The 24650-nt window shown below is 33.4% G+C and overlaps 2 protein-coding genes and 1 long non-coding RNA gene across 12 annotated transcripts; 1 reads left to right on the top strand and 2 right to left on the bottom strand.

The window, feature by feature from the left end:
- Positions 1–1886: 1886 nt before the first annotated feature.
- On the top strand, positions 1887–2510 carry LOC123919454 (ATP-dependent DNA helicase PIF1-like; the record flags this gene model as incomplete). The annotated part of the gene is made up of 1 exon (XM_045971375.1): positions 1887–2510. A coding segment is annotated over one exon (624 nt), but the record flags the coding sequence as incomplete, so codon positions are not given.
- A 5630-nt stretch (positions 2511–8140) lies between these two features.
- Positions 8141–16903, bottom strand: LOC123882135. Of its 9 annotated transcripts, none has more exons than XR_006799699.1 (8): positions 16735–16903; positions 16609–16640; positions 15201–15363; positions 14728–14862; positions 13031–14643; positions 11403–12584; positions 11207–11291; positions 8141–10037 (listed from the first exon to the last, which is right to left on the bottom strand). It is a non-coding gene; the product is annotated as an uncharacterized LOC123882135 (long non-coding RNA). The 9 variants fall into 9 exon arrangements; XR_006799698.1 differs by lacking the exon at positions 15201–15363 and having other exon boundaries at positions 11403–11532; positions 12369–12584; XR_006799697.1 differs by lacking the exon at positions 15201–15363 and having other exon boundaries at positions 13031–13994; positions 14594–14643.
- Positions 16904–18038: 1135 nt separating this feature from the next.
- Positions 18039–23972, bottom strand: LOC123882130 (D-aminoacyl-tRNA deacylase-like). 2 transcript variants are annotated; one of them, XM_045930937.1, is made up of 11 exons: positions 23760–23972; positions 23637–23668; positions 22479–22685; positions 22218–22401; positions 20969–21111; positions 20662–20725; positions 20205–20257; positions 19984–20039; positions 19282–19356; positions 18681–18857; positions 18039–18460 (listed from the first exon to the last, which is right to left on the bottom strand). In XM_045930937.1, exons 3-11 carry the CDS (start codon positions 22578–22580, stop codon positions 18373–18375), a joined length of 942 nt encoding a protein of 313 aa, XP_045786893.1. In that variant the 5' UTR covers positions 22581–22685; positions 23637–23668; positions 23760–23972; the 3' UTR covers positions 18039–18372. The 2 variants fall into 2 exon arrangements, with proteins under 2 accessions (XP_045786893.1, XP_045786894.1); XM_045930938.1 differs by having other exon boundaries at positions 22479–23024; positions 23760–23962.
- Between the last annotated feature and the right edge of the window lie 678 nt (positions 23973–24650).

Here is a 24650-nt window from a genome sequence, read left to right as displayed (position 1 = left end):
TGGCATGGATGGATGCAAACAAGAAATTTCCAGAGGCAAAAAATTTAACATATAGTCAATTCCCAACTAAGTTTGTGTGGAAAGAAAATTTGCATCGGTGGGCTCCAAGACAAAGAGGTTTTTCAATTGGAAGAGTTCACTTTGCACCACCTGGTGCGGGTGAAAGGTTTTATTTGAGGACATTGTTAAACTACGTCAAAGGTCCTACTTCTTTTGATGAATTAAAAACAGTGGATAATTTCAAATATGATAGTTTCAAGGAAGCCTGTTTTGCAAGGGGTTTACTAGATGATGATAAGGAGTATATAGAGGCAATAAAAGAGACAAGCCATTGGGGTTCAGGGACTTTTTTAAGGATAATGTTTGCAACATTATTGGTGTCAGATCAGCTGACCAGGCCAGAAATAGTTTGGACAGATACTTCACATCTTTTGATTGATGACATTTTGCACAAACAGAGACGCTTGCTTGGTGCTCCAGGTATAAAATATTTTCACCTATTTCTATAAAATCATGCTTATTAGTTATTTATTTTTTTACACATGTAACCTTGCTTATATCACTTTTTAAATTATTTATTATGCAGTTTATTAAATTGTAGTTTTTAAAAATTGGAAAAAGAATTCTGTCAAAAAAAAATTGGAAAAAGAATTGATATTTTTTATAAATACCCTTTATTTTTACGTTAATGTATCCAAACATAAATCAATTCTGTTTAACTCACTTTTAACCAAAATCAAATCTATCAAACTCAATTCTGCTAAATCGATTTTTTTTGCAATACAACCAAACACAACCATAGTCATGTCACTAATCACATTCATTATTTTGATTTTAACATTGCAGATTTAATATTAACCGATGATCAATTGATACAATATGCACTAGCAGATATTGAGATGATGTTACGTAGTTGTGGGAAGAGTTTAAAAGATTATCCTCCAATGCCTAGAGCAGACACATCATTAGTTCCTGATATACAAAATAGTTTAATACACGACGAATTGAATTATAACAGACAATCATTAGCTGAGGAACATGTTAGATTGATGTCAACTATGACTTCAGAGCAACGTAAAGTATATGACACAATCATGACAAGAGTTAACGAAAACAAACCTGGTGTGTTTTTTCTTTATGGTTATGGCGGTACAGGGAAGACATTTATCTGGAGGGCCATGTCAGCCGCATTACGCTCAAAAGGTGAGATAGTTTTAACAGTTGCCTCAAGTGGGATCGCTGCATTGCTTATACCTGGCGGTAGAACAGCACATTCAAGGTTTTGTATTCCTCTAAATGTTGATGAGTTTGCAACATGTACCATAGTTCCTAAAAGTCCTTTGGCGCTATTAATACAAAAAGCAAAGCTCATTATATGGGATGAAGCACCAATGATGCACAAACACTGTTTCGAAGCTGTTGATCGAACTTTAAAAGATATTCTCAAGTCTATTGATGAAAAAAATAAACACATTCCCTTCGGTGGAAAAGTTGTTGTTTTTGGCGGAGATTTTAGACAAATTCTACCAGTAATACCCAAAGGTACAAGGCCAGAAGTTGTTCATGCTACTATTAATTCTTCGGTTCTTTGGAATTTTTGTGAAGTTTTAACATTGAGTAAAAACATGAGGCTTCTTGGTGGTGCTTCGAGTGCAGACGTTGAACAAAGAAGATTGTTTTCTGAATGGGTTTTGGGTGTTGGCGATGGAGAAATTGGAGATGACAACGACGATGATTTAGAACTTGACATTCCATCAGATTTATTGATTCCAAGTTCAGGTGATCCTCTTGCTTCTATCGTTGAAAGCACATATCCCCAATTTTTACAAAACATGAACGATATAACGTATTTCCAAAATAGAGCTATACTAGCTCCTAAAAATTCAATAGTCGACACAATAAATGATTATATGTTGGATTTAATTCCTGGTGAAGAGAAAACATATTTGAGTTATGATAATCCACTCACACAAAATGTAGATGGTCAAACAGTGGATGATGTTCATACTCCCGAATTTTTGAACACGATTTCTACGTCAGGACTTCCAAATCACAAGTTGAGACTTAAAGTTGGAGTTCCAGTTATGCTATTAAGGAATTTGAATCAAAAATTAGGATTATGCAATGGAACAAGACTTATTATTACGAGATTGGGAAAACGTGCTCTTGAAGGAAAAATTATTTCAGGAAGTAATATTGGTGATCAGGTTTTCATACCTAGATTTTCTCTAACACCATCTGACGTGAGAATTCCTTTTAAATTTCAACGGAGACAATTTCCTATAATGATTTCTTTTGCGATGACTATTAATAAGAGTCAGGGACAATCTTTAAAGCATGTTGGGATATATCTTCCGTCGCCGGTGTTTTCACATGGTCAGTTGTATGTTGCAATTTCAAGAGTTACTTCTAGAAAAGGATTGAAAATATTGATCAACGATGACGACGGTGAAGATACGACTAAGACTTCGAACGTGGTCTATAAGGAAGTCTTCCGTAATATAACATAATTTTCTTTGTATGAATATTTATCCAAAATTATTGTTGAACTATCGTTTAATGTTACTCAACTTTTTTCATATACCATACATTATTAGAATTATCATGTCTTATTTAATCATTACATATCTTACCGCTAATCAGACCCGTGCACCGCACGGGTCGATGTTCTAGTTATATTATAAGCTTGTATACATAAGCAAATTCTAAACCCTAATTTGTTTTTCTCATTTTCCCTCCATTTTATAATGCAATTTTTATTAAAAAATAATACAATTTTGTCTTGACTAGGATTCGAACCCGCAATCCTTCAATGCAAGGCAATATTTCTAACCACTATGACAAGTATACCAATTGTGATTAAAATTATGTGCAATAATTGATAAGCACCATCAATTTTAAAAGTATATCATATCAAAATTATTGTTGACTATATTATTCATCACGAAATATTTTTATGTCTTTCCTGATCAATGATTTTTTTTCTACTGGATCATAAATTTAGAAAATAATTATCATGTGAGATTTGGAAAGTTATTATCACGTGTGATTTGAAAAGTTATATATATATTCTCATACTATAATACCTTCAACAATATTTAAATCTATTAAAAAAAAAACCATCTTTCACATTTCAATGTCTCATGTAACCTTACTTATATCACTTTTTAAATTATTTATTATGCAGTTTATTAAATTGTAGTTTTTTAAAATTGGAAAAAGAATTTTGTCAAAAAAGATTAATGGAAAAAGAATTGATATTTTTTATAAATACCCTTTATTTTTACGTTAATGTATCCAAACATAAATCAATTCTGTTTAACTCACTTTTAACCAAAATCAAATCTATCAAACTCAATTCTGCTAAATCAATTTTTTTTGCAATACAACCAAACACAATCATAGTCATGTCACTAATCACATTCATTATTTTGATTTTAACATTGCAGATTTAATATTAACCGATGATCAATTGATACAATATGCACTAAGAGATATTGAGATGATGTTACGTAGTTGTGGGAAGAGTTTAAAAGATTATCCTCCAATGCCTAGAGCAGACACATCATTAGTTCCTGATATACAAAATAGTTTAATACACGACGAATTGAATTATAACAAACAATCATTAGATTGATGTCAACTATGACTTCAAAGCAACATAAAGTATATGACACAATCATGACAAGATTTAACGAAAACAAACATGGTGTGTTTTTTCTTTGTGGTTATGGCGGTACAAGGAAGACATTTATTTGGAGGGTCATGTCAGTCGCATTACGCTCAAAAGGTGAGATAGTTTTAACAGTTGCCTCAAGTGGGATCGCTACATTGCTTATACCTGGCGGTAGAACAACACATTCAAGATTTTGTATTCCTCTAAATGTTGACGAGTTTTCAACATGTATCATAGTTCCTAAAAGCCCTTTGGCGCTATTAATACAAAAAGCAAACCTCATTATATGGGATGAAGCACCAATGATGCACAAACACTGTTTCGAAGCTGTTGATCGAACTTTAAAAGATATTCTCAAGTCTGTTGATAAAAAACAATAAACACATTCCCTTCGGTTGAAAAGTTGTTTTTGGCAGAGATTTTAGACAAATTCTACCAGTAATACCCAAAGGTACAAGGCCAGAAGTTGTTCATGCTACTATTAATTCTTCGGTTCTTAAAATTTTTTTGTGAAGTTTTAACATTAAGTAAAAACAAGAGGCTTCTCGGTGGTATTTCGAGTACAGACGTTGAACAAAGAAAATTGTTTTCTGAATGGGTTTTGGGTGTTGGCGATGGGGAAATTGGAGATGAAAACGACGATGATTTAGAACTTGACATTCCATCAGATTTATTGATTCCAAATTCAGGTGATCCTCTTGCTTCTATCGTTGAAAGCACATATCCCAAATTTTTACAAAACATGAACGATATAACGTATTTCCAAAATAGAGCTATACTAGCTCCTAAAAATTCAATAGTCGACACAATAAATGATTATATGTTGGATTTAATTTCTGGTGAAGAAAAAACATACTTGAGTTATGATACTACACTCACACAAAATGTAGACGGTCAAACAGTGGATGATGTTCATACTCCCGATTTTTTTAACACGATTTCTACGTCGGGACTTCTAAATCACAAGTTGAGACTTAAAGTTGGAGTTCCAGTTATGTTATTAAGGAATTTGAATTAAAAATTAGGATTATGCAATGGAACAATATTTATTATTACGAGATTGGGAAAACGTGCTCTTGAAGGAAAATTTATTTCAAGAAGTAATATTGGTAATCAGGTTTTCATACCTAGATTTTCTCTGACACCATCTGACGTGATAATTCCTTTTAAATTTCAACGGAGACAATTTCCTATAATGATTTCTTTTGCGATGACTATTAATAAGAGTCAGAGGCAATCTTTAAAGCATGTTGGGATATATCTTTCATCGCCAGTGTTTTCACATGGTCAGTTGTATGTTGCAATTTCAAGAGTTACTTCTAGAAAATGATTAAAAATATTGATCATCGATGACGACGGTGAAGATACGACTAAGACTTCGAATGTGGTCTATAAGGAAGTCTTTCGTAATATAACATAATTTTCTTTGTATGAATATTTATCCAAAATTATTATTGAACTATCGTTTAATGTTACTCAACTTTTTTCATATACCTTACATTATTGGAATTATCATATATTATTTAATCATTATATATCTTACAGCTAATTAGACCCGTGCACCGCACGGGTCGATGTTCTAGTTGTCTAATAAGAATAAGAGAAAGGAAAATTGTTCCAAAATTATTGTTCAAATAACACACCTCTTTATAGATTTATAGAAATTATTATTCTCGAATGTATCTAGTTTATATTATAGACGAAATAAATTTTTTTTAGTGAATTTAAAAAGTAAAGTTTTGTTTATATATAGGACAAGGAGTATTCTTTTTTCAAAAAATTTCTTCAATTAATAAAAGAGATAAATCTTTGTTCTTTTAATTATATTTTTTTTTGGTGAATTGATTATATTCATTTAATCATGGGAACTATTAGGTAAATTATCTTATCTCTCACTTATAATTTTTATTTTGTATAAAGGATATTGCAGACACTGGTTGGATCAATTCCCAAACCGAGTTGCGCTGCATAGAGACAATGAAATTTGCACAGGAAGAAAACATTGCTTAAGAAATTACTTTGCAGGTGCACATGAAAGGCTAGAAGCTACTACAAAATTTGTTAAATTCTCAAGTGCAGAAGGAGAGCTCAGCCAATTCGATTCATTTCAAGATAGGTGGAACTTGACACCAAAGGAATGGTGGATCAATTATGGATCCCCAGTCCCTAAACTTCAATCTATTGCATTGAAGCTCCTTTCACAATCAAGTTCTTCATCTTGTGCAAAGAGAAACTGGAGCACATATTCATTTATCCACTCGTTGAAAAGAAATAGGCTCAATCCCAATAGAGCTGAAGATTTAGTATTTGTTCATACAAATCTACGCCTTCTCTCAAGAACCAATAAAAGTTATAAAGAAGGAGAAACAAAAATGTGGGATATTGGTGGAGATGCATGAAATATGTCTGATGAAGCTGATTTTCTTAAAGTTGTCAGTCTTTCTCTTGATGAACCCGACATGAAAGTTGTTCTTTTTAATGATGATGAGGAAGAAAATATTGACACTGTTAGAGTGTGATTTTTTTCATTCTTGCATAGATCTTAAGTTTCATACTTTCATTTCAAACTAGTAGCTTTTTAATTTTGATGTTTTTTTGTTATTTTGTTTTGTGGTAGAATGTTTTCTTATTGTTTGAACAACATATTTTAATTGTTATTTTTTATGGTAACGTAACTGTACCGTAGTTTTTTTTGAAAAATGTCATATTCTGTTCCCGTATTTGTGCAACACAAAATTTCATTAGGCTATGGAGCTCAGCCATCACTTCACCAACAAATGCACTACTTATAGCATCATTTCGTGTCTTACATGTCCCCACAATCACATGAACAACTTCGGCTATTTGATGGATTTCTTTGTAGATGGATTGGAATATTGGATGGATAATGAATTAATAGATCATTTTGACACCTCTACTTGAAATTGGAAAAAAAACATACAACTTCATGTGAAATTGCACCTGTCACATTGCTCAAACGTGGATAATGTCTACCATATCATCCACTTTTACTTTTTTGTTGAAAAACCATACTTTGCAAATCTTATGGTCTAAAAATTTGCAGAAAAGTGAATGAACATTTTCTTTTCTCAAAACCATTAAAATTTGTACACAACTCTTTAGAAAGGAGATGCAATTTTGCAACTTGTTTTATGCGTATGTATTGGTAGTTTTTGTGGAAGAATGAAGATAGACACGTTTAGGACTAAGAGAGCATAAGGATGTTAGGTAAAAATCGGAAGTTTGTGAAAGGTAAGCCCCGAAGGATTTCCCTGTATTTGTTTCTTAGGATAGGTAAGCCGCAGAAGTTTGTTTTTTTGAGTTGTTGATTGTTCTATTGTGTTGACATTGATTGTGAAAGGTAAGCCGCAGAGGAATTCTATGTATTTGTTTCCTTCCATTCCTTTTTACTCTTTATTTTGATTTTTTTTAATTATTAGGTGTTAAAAGAATGTGACGTAACAGCTGAGTCACTTAAATGACTTGCCAAATCAACAATGACATGGTCAAAATTGACCTTTTACAAAAGGGGTAAAGATAAAGGGTCAAAAACACTATTTTAAAATTTAAGAGATCAAAATCGCAAGTTTGTGAAACTTAGAGCGCCAAAAATATAATTTAACCTTCAAATTTTTGTAGCTCACCTAATTAGGTCATCACCCAACTTCTCTCTATCTCGCATCCTAATTTCAAAACAAACTAAGAGATGTTGAGGTGACAAATCTTACTCCCAAGGGAAAATATTCTCTCATTTCACTCGGGAGAATAACATTTTAATTTCTCATTGAAATAATCATCAATCAAACTTTACTTATATTTCAGATGAACTTTGAATCACCGTAGTCGCCTACTCTCTTTCTCTTAAAACTAGAGGTTTAACACAAAAACTATTCTAATGTTCACTGTGTCATGTCGAAATTTCTTTTCATTTTATTTCAACATGAGAGGATCATCCGCTATCTACTCACAGTTGTCGTAGCTCTGATTCAGATTTGTGCTTTCTTTCTATTATATGGCAGAATATAGTAAATTAAACTTTTTTTGAAACAAAATTAAACTTTGTTGATCAAGCCCAACGTTAATCTTGTAAAAGGCTAAATAAAAAAATTGACGGGCTAAAAGGCTATATTATTAAGTGAAGATGTCCCCACCCCCGTGAATCTTTTATCTCCCTGAATTTCTAATTTTGCCCTTGGAAAAACTTCGGTTCGTAGAAACCGAAATTTTTTTTGGCTTGAAAATAAATTTCGGTTTCTAAAAACCGAAATTTACTCTGAATTTGCACTAGTAAAAATTCGGTTTCTGCAAACCGAATTTTTCTGCAAGGGCAAAATTAAAATATTAGGGGTATAAAAAATTCACGAGGTGGGAAGAGAAAACATCTTAAGTGAATACCATGACCGTTTAAAAAAGAAAGTGAATATAATGAAGTCCGAGGTTGCTAAACTGAATATAGTATCCATATAGATATAATACAGCAATGTCTTTATTTTCTCATAACTCAAATGATCTTTCCTTTTCAGAATCTGTCATGTGCAAGCATATCTACACAGATTTCAAGATTGATACAACTGTTTGTGTACAATAAACTAAAAAACATACAAATTATTTTGGACAACTTCGTATAGAACCAAATATGGTGTAGAAATATCACAAAAAAATGGTAATATGGGTCTAGTGCAAGTGCAACTTCGATACTATCATGTGTACAACAATAGGAATTGTTCCATACGGAGCTTTGCAAACACATAACAGGATTCTACAAGTCTAGTATAATTTGTTTGTTTTACTAGTCTGAAAAACAAAGCTACTTACGTCATTTTTATATTCAATGATCTCTAATAGCAACTCACGAAAGTTATTATGTCCGCTCATAAAATAAAAAGCCACACAAGGGAAAGAGGAAACCAGGTCCTCAAAACAATTTAAGTTGTTAGGGTTGAACAGAGGAGGCTCAGATTCGCCTTTTTTCAGACAGAAGAGGATTGCAAAGGCTGCGTTAACAGCAACTGTGCAAAGAACCACAAAGGTAATTTCACACAGACGGGTTCGCCTCGCCAGGAAACAACTCTTCACTTAACGTCTGATTAAATTGCTAAAAATATCATCACTGCCAAGTTATCCAAGAAGAAGAAGAAGAAGATGGAAACAGAACAGACAGAACATTGTACCAAAAAAAAAAAGAACAGAAAAAGCGACAAGGTTATGATCAAGCAATAATTGATGCAAAATTCCACTGAGAAGTATCATCAGCTTGCTTGAAAACTCGGAGGGGCAACAGCTATAAAGACAACCTTGTGAGCCTCAACTTAAACAAGTAATGAGTATAAACCCTAACCGCAGGTTTTTAGAGGAAAGCTCAGATTCACCTTTTCTCAAACAAGAGTTGAACAGAAAAGCTTCACCATGGCTGCGTTATCAATATCTGTAGAATAAACCACAACAACGATATTTTCAAACAGATACTGAAACACCTTGCCAGTACTGAGGCTCTTCAATCTCTTGGCTGATCTAAAAGTTGAAAACAGCATCACAGCTTCCTTGCGTCTTATATATATTATGTCAAAATATCTTGCATTCTAACATAAATAAATCATATCACATAAAATGTTCAAGTCACCGAGAGGTTTAACAAGTAATAAAACAGAATTTGATGACAATAAGCTAATATATAAAACAAACGAAGCAATCACCAAAAAAAAAAATACCATATGAAGAATGTTAAATGAAATATGCACTTAACCAAACAGTCACCACAAAATCAAAAGTTTCAAAAGATATAAAGAACTAATCATTAAGAGATAAGAGAGTACCAGATCCTCTAGGTTTCTATTTATGTATATCTTTAAAAACAAAACTGTCCAACTGTGAAAGGGACAGTAATGACCAAGTTCAAACATCCACCACTTTGTCTTCAATATTCCCCTCTTGCAATTTAAACAAACTAGATTTGTAGCATTTGCTTCAAATGGGGAATGCTAGGCCTAGGGTGAAATGAAGCATTTTGTGGATCTTTTAATATTAGGCTTTGCTGACTTTTGTGTGAAAATGTGTCCAGCCACTACATACGAATGACTCAAAAAGGATCAAGTTCTGGGGGATCTGACAATGGCTCCTTCTAAACCATTTGACTTAATGCAGCTGATAAGCCAGTTTCAATTTGGGTAATAATTGCATAATCTCACAAGGTAGATTCGATAGGGTTTTCTGAAGTGTCCATTTTTCTATCTGCTTAGTATAAAATATAAAACCCTAGCAGCAAATAGATATCCAAGACTAGCAGTGTTGAAGTTTTGTCACGAGTGAAGTGCCCTTTTCTACTCGGTTTATCTTTCCACCACAGAGAATCATATCTGCATAGCTAAACAAATTTCAAGTATAAAAGAATTGTTTAGTACAATAAACTCTAGTATAGGAATTCTTTAGACAGCACTCCGCATGTAACCAATTAGTGTGAGGAAATCCCTCTCAGATACAATCATGTGTGCAAAAGTAGGAAAAAACAAAAAAGACTTTTATAGGTGCAACCTTATATCACTCTCAATAAAATACATGCATAACCGAAAAAATAGGTATGATTGTTGACTGAGCAAAGTAGTAAAGCCAATTTTACTTGTCAATTACGATTTAAAAGTAGTCAAGGAATAATATTTTATGAATTGCATCGAAAAAAATATTTTTGTAACAAGTTCTTGTTATGTTTCCATCATTAAATTGACTTGGTGGGAAACAAAATAAAAATTCAACCAAACCAGAAAAAAGGGGACCCATGCACAGTTTGAATTAGGGTTGAACAAAAGGAGGCTCAGATTTGCCTTTTCTCAGACAACAGAGGAAGCTTGCAAAGGCTGCGTCAACAGCATCTGTGCAAAGGTCCTAAAGGGAAATTTCACAGACACAGAGTCACCATGCCTGTAAACAAAACTTCACTCAATGTCTGATTCAATTGCTGAAAACATCGCTGCCTTGTTATCTAAGAGGAAGAAGAAGCTCATAATTAAGACGGAGGGAGTATGTATATAATATATATGTTGCATGTGTGTGTGTGTGAAGAGCTGTTTGCAAATTTACTGGGAAGTATCATTGGCTTGCACAGCAACTCAGAGTGGCAACAGCTCTCAAGACAACCTTATCTCTGAGTATGGAGCCTCATACTTAAACTAATGACTAATGAGTGTGTAAACCCTAATTGCAGGGTTTCAGATGAAGACTCAGATTCACCTTTTTCTCAAACAAGAAGCAGAAGAGAAGAGCATCACCAGGCTGCGTTACCAGTATATGTAGAATGGACCACACCGGTATTTTCAAACTGATACATATACTGAAACACCTAGCCAGTAATAAGGCTCTTCAACCTGTTGTCTGATTTAAAAGCTGAAAACAACATCACTGCCTTGTGTGTCCTCTATCAAGAAAAGTAGTTCGAACAAATCATATCACAGAAGAAATGTACGAGTAGCAGAGAGGCTTAACAAGTGCAAAAATAGAGAATTCGATAGAGATAACCCAATAAGAAGTGCTTTAAAGTACCTTAGAAGTTATTACTTATTAAAACTAGAACAGGAGTAGCACGCTTCACCTGAAACCATTTTAACATTGAAAACCTCCCATTCATCTGCATTTAAGTAACATAAAAGAAAAATAAACTTAGCCAAACAAAACAACACAGCGAAAAGAAATAGGTTTAAAGTATAAATACTAGCATTTGAAATAGGAGAGTACGCACCAAAACCTCCAGCTCTCTAAATATATTAAAAAAATGGATTCATGTCCAAGGCTGAAAGTATTATAATTTCCTCAGGAGTTAAGCAACGATTCCTTCTCAGTCATTCCCTTTCCACCATGTCCAAGTATATCTAAATAAATTTCCAGAATGAAACAATAGTCAAGTACATTTAACTATCATCATAGAAATTCTTTTTAGACATTACTTCACACGAAACCAAGTAGTGTGAAGAAATCTGTCGCGCGGAAATTGATGATGTGGGTCAAGTGACACATAGATACTATCATTAGTGCATTATAAGGAATGGTGTGCTCTTAGAGTCTTTCACTTTCCAACATGGACAAGCATATCTAAATAAGTTTTTATAATGAAACAATACTTTCTGTATAATAAGCTATATTCATAGTGCTATGCTTTCAACATTAAACTTAACCGTGGGAAACAGATGAAAGACTAAAAGAGGGGAAACGATCCCAAAAATATAATCTGATGTTGAACAAACGGAGGCTCAGATCGCCTTTTCTCAGACACATGAGAAGAGGTTTGCAAAGGCTGCATCCACAGAATCTGCGCAAAGGACCACAAGGGTAATTTAACACAGACACTGAGTCACCTTGCCAGGAAACAAATCTTTCACACATTGTCTGATTCAATTGCTGAAATCATCATCGCTGCCCTGTTAATTACGGAAAGAAGAAGAAAAAAAGATATATATATATATATATATATATATATATATATATATATATATAGAACATAATTGGGAGTATATGTATGTGTGTATGTATATATGCGTGGAGAGCTGTTGGCAAATTTCATTGAGAAGGATCATCGGCTGCACATTACTCAGAGGGGCGACAGCTCTCAAGGCCACCTATCTCTCTGAGGATGAAACCTCATACTTAAACTACCGACTGATGATAGTATACCATAATTGCAGAGTTTCAAAGGAAGGCTCAGATTCACCTTTTTCTCAAACAAGAGGCATAAGAAGAGTCTCACCCTGGCTGCGTTATCAGTATCTGTAGAATGAACCACAGTGGTAATTCATAACAGAATCTGCAACACCTTGCCCGTACTAGCTCTTCAACCTGTTGTCTGATCTAAAAGCTGAAAACAACATCATAGCTTCCTTGTATCCACTACCAAGCAAATAAGGGTCGGCCCAACAAATTTAGAGGCCTAAAGCAAGATTTGAAATGAGGCCCTTTAAAACTAACAACAACAAAATTAAAGGCCTTTTAATCTTAATTAGACCTTTCAATATTAAACAGTGCAAAAATAAATATGAAATACATTCATGAAATTGATTATTTTATTTGTTTCATCAATTGGTAGTCAAATTAATGAGTAAAATTTATGCCATGTGACCTAAAATAATTAATATTAATAAAATTTTACTATTAATTAATTCAATTAATAGTATAAATTTGAGGTCAAAAAAAATATGAGGCCCAAGGCCCGTGGCTGCCTCACTTGCCACCCTCTTTGACCGGCCATACAGTACGATAAGAACCTATCAATGAAGAAATGTGCAAGTCCCACTCCCATAAGAGATTTAACGAGTGCTACAATAGAGAATTCAGAGATAACACAATATAATATATAAAACACACAAACCACATTACCTTAAAAGTAATTAGAAAAGGTGTGGCATGCTTCTCCTTAAACCATTTCAACATAAAAAATCTCCAGTCCATCTGCATTTATATCAAGGAAAAATGCACTTGGACAAACAAAACACCACAAAATGAAAAGGGAGAAATAAACTACTAACTTATTTGAGATAGAAGAGTTCCAAACCCTCTAGTTCTCTATTTCAACAGATAAATATAAATAAATGCAAATTGATTGATGACCAAGGCTCGCTGTGTTATAGTTTCCTTTCTCAGTATTTCTCTTCAGCCATGGACAAGCATATCTAAATAAATTTCATGAATGAATCAATAAACTTTATCACTTCAAATGAAAACATGATTCCAAAGAGACTTCAAATGAATACAACTAACAAGTACTGTGTAGAAAAATGTTGCACAGAAAATGATGATGTGGGTCTAGTGAATCACAGATACTATCATGGGTGCAGCATTAGGAATAAGTAATGGTGTACATACAGAGCTTTGCAAATAGAAGGGTAGGACAGGCATAGAACAATATGCTTCACTAAGTTGAAAGCCATTGTTATTTCAATGATCTCTTCCCAGCTGCAACCATAATAGCAGCTAGAAAAAGTTATGTCCATACAGTAATATAACCGTTGTCTTTTGCGTGGTAAATCGTAACATTTTCTTGGCCGCTTTCATGACTGAGGATCAAATAATCACTCGTAAGGATAAACAATTTTATGGTTTGCATTAAAAAATTAGTTTTGTTAGAAAAGCTTCTTACTACTCTAATGCTTCCATCACATAGGGATCCCCAAACACAATTTGAAATAGGGTTGAACAAAAGAAGGCTCAGATTCGCCTTTTTTCAGACAGAAGTGCAAAGAGTTTCCCAATGGCTGCGTCAACAACAGCATCTGAGAAAAGTAAGAGTGTAATTTCACAGACACATAATCACCTCGCCATGAAACATCTCTTCACCCAATGTCTGATTCAATTATTGAAAACATCATCACTGCCTTGTTATTTAAGAAGAAGAAAAAGACGAAGAAGAAAATAAACAAGAAACAGACCAATTCCTTGCTATCTAAGAAGAAGCAGAAAAAGAAAGGGTTAATATTGAGGAACAGAGGGAGTAATAGTATGTATGTGTTGAGAGCTGTTTACAAATTTCACTGAGACGTATCATCGGCTACCACGACAACACAGAGAGGCAACAACTCTCAAAACAACCTTATCTCTCTGAAAGTGGAGCCTCATACTTAAACTAAAGACTAATGAGTTAAAACCCCAATTACTGGGTTTCAAAGGAAGGCTCAGATTCGCCTTTTTCTCAAACAATAGGCAAAAGATAAAAGCTTAAACATGGCTGCATTATCAGTATCTGAATAAACCATAAAAATGGTATTTTCAAACAGTTACTGAAACACCTAGCCAATGCCCAATACTAAGACTCTTTAACCTCTTGTCCGATCTAAAAGCCGAAAACAACATCACTGCCTCATAACATCACAGAAGAAATGTGTAAATCACAGAGAGGTTTAACTTTTAACCTAATATAAAACACATGAAGCGCATTGAATATACCTTAGCATGGTTCTTCTGAAACCATTTATCATTGAAATGGTCCAGTTCATCTGCATTTCATGAACAAAGAAAAAATGCATTTATCTAAACAAAAAGAACATAATGAAAAGTAAAAGAAGATAAAAAGTACTAACCACTTGTGATTTCAAATTGAACCAAACTCTCTATGAAAGTGACAGTAATGCATGCTCGAGTCTAATCATCCACAGCTTCTTCAATGTTTCCCTCTCCTAGTATTAACACTTGCTTGCAATGGTGAAATGCTAGGTCTACAGTGAAATGGAGCATTTTAATAGTGTCAGTGTGACTTAAGTGAGTATAGTAAGGGTTAGAGTGTTTCTTTGGATTTCATTGAAAATCGACTATATGTTTGTTTACGTGTCACGGCAATGTATAATTAAGGCGGGTATATGATAAGTGGCTGATGGCAGAGTGTGTGAATGAATGTTGTAAAATTTGGAACATTGAATTTGATTTCTAATCTAATTATATAAAAAAAAATGCAAGATAAGATTGTGCTTCTAATTTTTCCCTTCACCAACTTTTTAGTCTCCTTTTCTTTTTTTTAAGATTCAATTGGACTCTTAATCTAATGATCTAGCCCCACCTTCAACTTCAAATGGGAGGCATTTCCTCAAATATTTGAACCACATATCCCAAAGATTCAACGAAACAATCCATATAAAATATATCAATATTGAATAGGCAGGCACGTCATGTACAAAATATTCAATGAGCCAATATCTTTTTTGCTACAAACCATGTAGAATCTGTAGCATGTTTAGAGGACATTTTTAATTATTACTTGCTTAGAAACTCAAGGATGGAAAATTTGTGTCAAACAGACAAGGAAAATCAAAATAAAGACACAATATCAGCAATTCATTCTGAATTTGTGTATTATGCAAAAACGATCATTAAACAACAAAAACACAAGCAAGGAAACTAAAGAAAAGCACTGCCTCTATAAGCAAAATTTCATAGTCATTGTCTTTTTTTTAAATAACATAACCACCGTCAATAAAATATAACCATAGTAGAAAACATGGGAGTGACTGTTGAGTGAACAAAGAATGTCAATTTTTATTCATTCACACCCTAAAATAACAGGTAAGAATAAACAATTTTTTTTGAAGCAATAATAAACAATTTTATGGTTTGCATTAAAAAAGTAGGTTTGTAATGCTTCCATCACTAAAATCAACTTGGTGGGAAACAAACAAAAATTAAACCAAACTTAAAAAGGGGGGGACAAAAGAAGGCTCAGATTCGCCTTTTTTCAGATAGAAGAGCGAAGATGTTCCCAATGGCTGCGTCGTCAACATGTATTTTCACACAGACATAGAAGCGCCTCGCCAGGAAACATATCTTCACCAACATCTGATTCAATTTCTGAAAACATCATCACTGCCTTGTTAAGAACAAGAAGAAGAGGAAAAAGAAGAACAAACAAACATATTTTTCCCTGTTGTCAAAAAAGAAAGAAGAAGAAGAAGAAGAAGAAGAAGAAGAAGAAGAGTATATTTTGAAGGAACGGAGGAAGTATATATGTATTGAGAGCTGTTTCCAAATTTCACCGAGACAGTCATCGGCTACCACAACAACAGAGAGAGGCAACAACTCTCAAAACAACCTTATCACTCTGAATGTGGAGCCTCATACTTAAACTAACGACCAATGAGTTAAAAACCATCATTACAGGGTTTCAAAGGAAGGCTCAGATTCACCTTTTTTCTCAAACAATAGGCATAAAAAAAGTCTCAACATGGCTGCATTATCAGTATCTGTAGAATAAACCACAAAATTGGATTTTTTTTTCAAACAAATACTGAAACACCTTGCCAATATTAAGACTCTTCAATCACATGTCCGATCTAAAAGTTGAAAATAACATCACTGCCTCATTTCACTGTGTACTCTATCAAGAAACTAATTTCAAATAAATCAAACAATATCGCAGGAAAAATAATAAAATTTTTAAAAGATATGAAGGTAGCGCATTGAGAATAGCTAACCTTAGAGCATTGAAAGCGTTGAATTGATCGATCTGCATTTGATGAAGAAAGAAGAAAATGGAGTTAGGTAAAGAAAAAGAAGAAATCGAAAAGTAACCGAAGAAATTAAGTATTATTACTATTAACCTTTTGTAAATCGTGATCGGAGAGTATGAAAGTGAAAGCAATGGTAATGAATGCTTGAGAAATGGTAGGTTTAGGGTGAAATTAAGCATTTTTAGGTTTCATTGGGTATTGTCCAGTTGAGTTGAGTTGAGGTTTCATAGAAAGATACTCTTGTCTCAAAATATAATAAAAAGTAATTAATCAAAGTGAATGTATTTGGTCTAAATCTTTAATTAAATTGATCAATTTTATTTGACTAATTTTTGGAGGATAGTGTCCAAACCCTGTCAAAATTATGGTATACCGTAAAATTTAATGATTGATCTTCGCAATATATATTGGCAAACCTTGACAATTAACTTGCAAAGCCGCTTTTTTGTAAAGAAAACAAAATTGTACTCCTAAATTGCACGAGAAATTTAAAAAAATACAATTTTGTGTGAAAAAGAGAAACCGTGAATAATTTTACAAAATTATTCTTCATTAACGGTATGAAAAAGATAAATTAAAGAATCGGAAAAAAAGAAAAGTAATAAATAATTAAAGAATATAAGAGAAAAAATAACATTAAACTAGTAAAAGACCCGTGCGTCCGCACGAGTCTTATCGTAACGCTACAAACATATTAGATTTGTTACCGTTATAATTTGAGATTTGCATAACTAATTTTAAACAATTGCAGTAGACCTAAAACCAACAACAAAGTTTATGATGACATACATAAAAACATGATAGTGAAATCATTAAGTTTGAATCCATAACTTAAGTTGAAATAATTTGAAATACATCCATAACAACTAATATGGAAAAACCTAAAGATCTAAATCAATATGTGAATAACTTATGCATAAGGCTTAGATTAGGATTTAAAAAACACATAGAGGATGGTGTTTGAGAAACTCATGGGGCGCCAAAAGAAACTTCCAATATTCTCTGCCACTTGCAAACCACCAAAGTCTTAAAATGAGAGAATTGAACTGGCTATCCTTGACCCAAAATATTGAATAATGCCTTGAAGAATCGTAAACAAGCTTCACCTAATTCACAAATACACACAATAACAGAAAAACAAAAACAATTCCCCCTGAACCAGAAGCAACTAGAACAAATTAAACAATAAACAACTGCATCTCGACAGCCGAAAACACTCTCGGCTAGCTTTCTGGATAAAAAATAAAAATGAAACAAGTAAGATTGGATTGCTCCACAAATAGGATGGTTCATCTTTTCAAACTAATTGTAATATAATGAACTCAGTACTCAGTAGCAGATTTATGGCCAAGGAAGTAACTATATTTTATTGTATATCTTTGACTCAAATATTACCAAGGTAAATAAATTCATGTTAAATGTTAATCTTTCATACATTTCTTATCAATCTAGAGCACAATTCTCCAAATAAATACATAGGAACTTAACTTACACGCTAACCTTCTACGGCGCCTGAAAATTATTTCTAATCAAGAGAAATACAAAATCACTTTTTCTAAATTTAAACCAACACAAACTGACTTTTCTTAAAAATCTCTAAAAAATAATCTTGAAGTTACTTCATATCAAAATCACTTTTATTGCTAGTCTGGTCTACAAGAAGGTTCAGCCTGACTTTGTCTGCAATCATGACTCTCTGTGTTCACAATAACATCCTCTTATCAATACTCAATAGAAGTTATTTGCTTTTCCAATTTTAATATTCTGCGCCGCGAGGAATCCTGTGATGGCATTCTTCTGCCAGCTCTTGAAACTCCTGCAATAAATTTTAGAATAAACGCGAGCGAAAATTAAAAGCATCATTATCTGTTTCAAATCGTACGTCCGACAAAAAAAAATCAAACTTGTTTCATGCCTTGCAGATGATTTTTTATGAATTGTTTAGAAATCAACGATGAAATAGCATTTAATTAATGCTTTGCAATTGCACTCATACAAACAACTGATTTCCGATGGATAATGCACATTATGCTTACTTTTGGTCAAGATGTGCAATAATTTCACCACCAGGAAAAGCAGATTTAGTGGCCTCATATGCGGCTTTTATAGACTGTTTCCAAGTTCCTCCAATCTCCGCATTTGTTTCTCCTTTTGGATCTTCCATTGGCACGGAATATCCAGAAAGTAGGTGACCAACCCAAACATCATCTTTCCTAGATTGCAAAAGCAAAGAAAATATTTTCATAGATAACAAGGTTTAAAAATCAATTTGACGATCATTAAAATTTAGCGCAATATCACTTTCTGGAAGTGTAGTAGAAGATTATTCACCAAGAATCGAGATGCATAATGAAATGAGTATGCAATTTATACCCTTTCATTATTATACTATCATTAGGGTTGATAATGGAATTCAAGCACACATCAAGTAAATGGATATTGCGGGTAAGCTCAAATAATTGAAATATTAGAAATCGAACACATTCATGTACCTTGTTGAGAATGAATAGTTGAGTAAAGTAAAAGGGGTTTTCAAAATAACTCAGAAGTTATGAGGTTGAGACTTGAAAACATTTCTAACCTCTAATTGCATAATCAGAAAATTCAATTATTAATCCACTGAAATTGACTACTTACAATACTACATCCATATGACGAGGCACATAATGTCCACCACCTATCCCAAGAAGGACTTTTTTCTTATTATTCTCCCTGTGATAGTGTCAGAAAAAGAATCAGGTTAGGAACTTTCACCAAATGTCGAAAGAAACTCTAATACATAAACGAAACAAACCTAGATATTTGTCATGTTTGAATAAACAGCTTAATTAAGCGTTTAACATATAAGTGCTTATGTATAACCTATTTATTTAGCAAAAGCTAACATAAAATCAAACTGTTTTTATACAAACAATAAACTGTTTTCATAAGCTATCATGGAGAACTTATGGAAATAAACTGAAAACAGCTTATGTACATGTCATAGGCTGTTTCCATAAGCTCTCATTAGCGATCTCAAAAGTGTTTTCGTCGGTAGATAAGCTCAAATAAGTCAATCCAAACAGCCCTATTTTCTCCAACTAGTCCATAATTATGCAATCGCAACATGAAAATGATATAAAAGTGAGTGGAAGGGAAAATATAGTCCATCAAGGCCAAATTTTAAAATCAAGGGACCAGATGGTAAATACATTGTATCTCTTAAAATTTGAAACAGATGGAGTGGAATGCTATTCGTCGAGACATGTGAAAGATGTGAAAGCCTCTATATAAATACCAAACACCAAACGAGTATATGCTAACTAACATCGCTAAATTTTCTTAGCATAATCATTTTACCTGCTCCAGTTTCCCACATCAGTGCCTCCCCCAAGTCCAAGTCCTTCCCAAACTAACTGTAAGACTCCAAAAAATATCATTTCAGTAAACAAAATAAATTATAGTATGTTACTAGCCGGTTCCCATGCAAAGCATTTAGCATTTGTAAAAGAATGTATCCATACAGGGAAATACTACATATTGATGCAAAGGTTATGCAAAAGTATAAAAATTCACTCGACCTGAGCCATAACTTGTGCAGCATCTTGTCTCTTCCAATAGTCTTCAGTGCTACCTATACCAGAACAGAAATACAGTTGTTATACTGAGCTCAACTTGTAGTTAACTGTTAAATGCTTCTTTTGTAACTGAAGAATACAACTTAGCAGCCACAGATTAACTCAAAATAATGTGGCTTATCTATGTGAAAGAGGAAATAATATCTACAAGAAAAACTCAATAAATATGTACATGGATGAAAGCAGAAAGGAGTGAATTGAAAGCAGAAAGGAGTGAATTGAAAAGGAGTTTGATCAACAAAACAAAGACTAAATTAATCTGAAAAACTAAATAATGAAGTATACAGAGACTTTAAGCCATTTTCATAATATCTATTTGAAGACAATATAGTACACAATACGCTTAAAATACAGGACCTATCAATCTAAAATACATCTAGGAAGAAGGAAAAGCACTCACCAATCTCCAAAAACATGGTTGGTTTATTTGTCAACGGTCCATGATGAGTGGCCTCCAGAGTAATCTAAATTGAGGAAACACGTAAATTTTTTGCAACAAGTGCTTTTCAAAATTCAAAACACTTATTCAATATAGAATAAAACATTAGGGCACTATCTTCCTCCAATGGGAATCAATCCATGTTTTGAAGAAATATTGAAAAAGCAAGAAGGAAAGACAACCATCACACTAGTAACAATCAAAAAAAAAGAAACGAAAACCAGCTTAAATTGCAATTGAGATTTAAAATATAAGAAAAGAAATACACCTCAAATTCAGGGACTAGATTATGAGCCTCGGCAATTTTTTTCAGAAGTCGAATCCAAGGACCAATCCTAGGATTAGGAAGTGCTGCCCATCCAGGTTTCCCACCTTGAGGTGGAACATCACCTTCCCGCAAATGCGGAACTCCTGAAAAGTTCAAACATACAAGGTTTTAAGAAACTATCTTTGACCACAATTTGGGTTGTGACATCAAGAGTTCTGGTACCCTAACTAAGGTCTCACCCGCTTCATTTAACTGCGATTTAAAACTCTTCGCACACACAACTCACCCAACAAATCATTACGTAACTAATGGTGTAGACTTGAGACCTCGGAGTGTGCTCCTCCATAGGTCTCAAGTTCGAATCCTCCACTAGTGGACGGTGGGATGGGATTGGTCGTCCTTGGGCCGATTACCAAGTTACCAAAGAAAAGAAACTCTTCACCCAACAAATCATTACCAAACATACTCTTTTCAATTCAAAAGAGCAGACCCAGCAAATTTTTAAAATGATTAAGCATATGTTTGTTTTCACGGTATAGCCGCACGTTTGGCCGAAGCTGCAATTCCCAGCTTCTATATAATCACGGTAATATGTCATTGGGACGTGGAAATTGTCCACCCACCGCCAAACCAAACAGGCTATAAATATGTTTTTAGCACCTATAAAATTATAAATTTTTGTATTCATTCTACCCACATTTTAGTCCCCAAAAATAAAATTAAAATATGTATGCTTTTAGTCAGTCTTTAGGGACTAAAAGCATGCAGTTTTATAATTTGTAGAAACAAAAAAGTGTGTACATAAACTAAGTGTGTGTTTGTGTTTACGGTAGGGAGGAGATTGAAAAGTTATTCTAGACACATAAAATTGATTTGACATGTTTGGTTAATGCCAATTGAAATTGATTTTGTCTTGAGAATTAATTCTAACATAAAACTAAGTGTATGTTTGGTATCACGGTAGGATTGCCAAAATCACGGCGGCCCCACCGTAATTTTCCAAAAGATACGGAGTGTAGCTTCTGCACAATCACGGTTGATCACCCTGATTCTCGTGTATCCACAGTAATACCAAACATAGGCTAAGACTAGTAGCATTTAACTCCAAACGCAATCGTTACACTCAAATTTATTGTTCAACTCACTTTTACATAAATGTATCCAAAGATAAATCATTTCACATTCAACTTACAAAATCAATTTTCAGAACCAAACATGGACTAAAACATATTGAATGAGAAGAAATTACCAATAGGGTGAACAGTGAGAGCAGGTTTATTAGAAGCAGCAGTATGTTTACTCAAGAAGATAACTTCATCAACAACTTCTCCAGTAACCTCTTCCCATCTTGTATCCAAATAATCTTCAACCACTATACTCTTTCCATGAAGCAACACTCTCAACCCTTCATTCACAAAACTCTTCATATCATCCTAAATTCAAAACAAAATAAATATTTAATAAATAAATTGAGAAAAATGAATGAAAAAAGGGGGTTTTTGGTTTGAACCTGGAAATGGGGTCCAGGCTGCCAGCCTGGCATGGATAAAAGAGCATTGGCTGGGTTGATTGAAGCTGGGTCGGATGTTGTTGCAACCAGAAGAGACACCATTGGATGATGATGACGACGATGATGATGATTGGTTGAAAAGGTGGTTTTTGATGATCGGATTTTGAGGCGGCAGTGGTTTAGGTGAAAAAGGGGGTGGCAGGAGTACTTAATTGGACAGGAACGAAAGATTGTTATTAATACAAACATTTTTTTTCATCACTGGTAAGAATAAACAATTTTTTTTGAAGCAATAATAAACAATTTTATGGTTTGCATTAAAAAAGTAGGTTTGTAATGCTTCCATCACTAAAATCAACTTGGTGGGAAACAAACAAAAATTAAACCAAACTTAAAAAGGGGGGGACAAAAGAAGGCTCAGATTCGCCTTTTTTCAGATAGAAGAGCGAAGATGTTCCCAATGGCTGCGTCGTCAACATGTATTTTCACACAGACATAGAAGCGCCTCGCCAGGAAACATATCTTCACCAACATCTGATTCAATTTCTGAAAACATCATCACTGCCTTGATAAGAACAAGAAGAAGAGGAAAAAGAAGAACAAACAAACATATTTTTCCCTGTTGTCAAAAAAAGAAAGAAGAAGAAGAACAAGAAGAGAATATTTTGAAGGAACGGAGGAAGTATATATGTATTGAGAGCTGTTTCCAAATTTCACTGAGACAGTCATCGGCTACCACAACAACAGAGAGAAGCAACAACTCTCAAAACAACCTTATCACTCTGAATGTGGAGCCTCATACTTAAACTAACGACCAATGAGTTAAAAACCATCATTACAGGGTTTCAAAGGAAGGCTCAGATTCACCTTTTTTTCTCAAACAATAGGCATAAAAAAAAAAGTCTCAACATGGCTGCATTATCAGTATCTGTAGAATAAACCACAAAATTGGATTTTTTTTCAAACAAATACTGAAACACCTTGCCAATATTAAGACTCTTCAATCACATGTCCGATCTAAAAGTTGAAAATAACATCACTGCCTCATTTCACTGTGTACTCTATCAAGAAACTAATTTCAAATAAATCAAACAATATCGCAGGAAAAATAATAAATTTTTTAAAAGATATGAAGGTAGCGCATTGAGAATAGCTAACCTTAGAGCATTGAAAGCGTTGAATTGATCGATCTGCATTTGATGAAGAAAGAAGAAAATGGAGTTAGGTAAAGAAAAAGAAGAAATCGAAAAGTAACCGAAGAAATTAAGTATTATTATTAACCTTTTGTGAATCGTGATCGGAGAGTATGAAAGTGACAGCAATGGTAATGAATGCTAGAGTTGAATCAACCATTGCTTCTTCTTCAACGTTTAGATCTACCAATTTAAGCAAAATATTTGGGTCCGCTTGAGAAATGGTAGGTTTAGGGTGAAATTAAGCATTTTTAGGTTTCATTGGGTATTGTCCAGTTGAGTTGAGTTGAGGTTTCATAGAAAGATACTCTCGTCGCAGAATATAATAAAAAGTAGTCAATTAAAGTGAATCTATTTGGTCTAAATCTTTAATTAAATTGATCAATTTTATTTGACTAATTTTTGGAGGATAGTGTCCAAACCCTGTCAAAATTATGATATACCGTAAAATTTAATGATTGATCTTCGCAATATATATTGGCAAACCTTGACAATTAACTTGCAAAGTCGCTTTTTTTTAAAGAAAACAAAATTGTACTCCTAAATTGCACGAGAAATTTAAAAAAATACAATTTTGTGTGAAAAAGAGAAACCGTAAATAATTTTACAAAATTATTCTTCATTAACGGTATGAGAAAGATAAATTAAAGAATCGGAAAAAAAGAAAAGTAATAAATAATTAAAGAATATAAGAGAAAAAATAACATTAAACTAGTAAAAGACCCGTGCGTCCGCACGAGTCTTATCGTAACGCTACAAACATATTAGATTTGTTACCATTATAATTTGAGATTTGCATAACTAATTTTAAACAATTGCAGTAGACCTAAAACCAACAACAAAGTTTATGATGACATACATAAAAACATGATAGTGAAATCATTAAGTTTGAATCCATAACTTAAGATGAAATAATTTGAAATACATCCATAACAACTAATATGGAAAAACCTAAAGATCTAAATCAATATGTGAATAA

Source organism: Trifolium pratense, linkage group LG4 (assembly GCF_020283565.1).
Source record: "Trifolium pratense cultivar HEN17-A07 linkage group LG4, ARS_RC_1.1, whole genome shotgun sequence".
NCBI lineage: Eukaryota > Viridiplantae > Streptophyta > Magnoliopsida > Fabales > Fabaceae > Trifolium > Trifolium pratense.
This window is presented reverse-complemented; position numbering and strand designations above follow the sequence as displayed.

Excerpts from the sequence above, each read along its gene's own strand:
- LOC123882130 (XM_045930938.1), bottom strand. The coding sequence starts at position 22,727 with ATGTTTGTATTAATAACAATCTTTCGTTCCTGTCCAATTAAGTACTCC. Across the intron at positions 22,402-22,478 it reads AGCCTGGACCCCATTTCCAG|GATGATATGAAGAGTTTTGT; the intron begins GTTCAAACCAAA and ends TTTTGAATTTAG. Across the intron at positions 20,040-20,204 it reads CTGCACAAGTTATGGCTCAG|TTAGTTTGGGAAGGACTTGG; the intron begins GTCGAGTGAATT and ends GGAGTCTTACAG.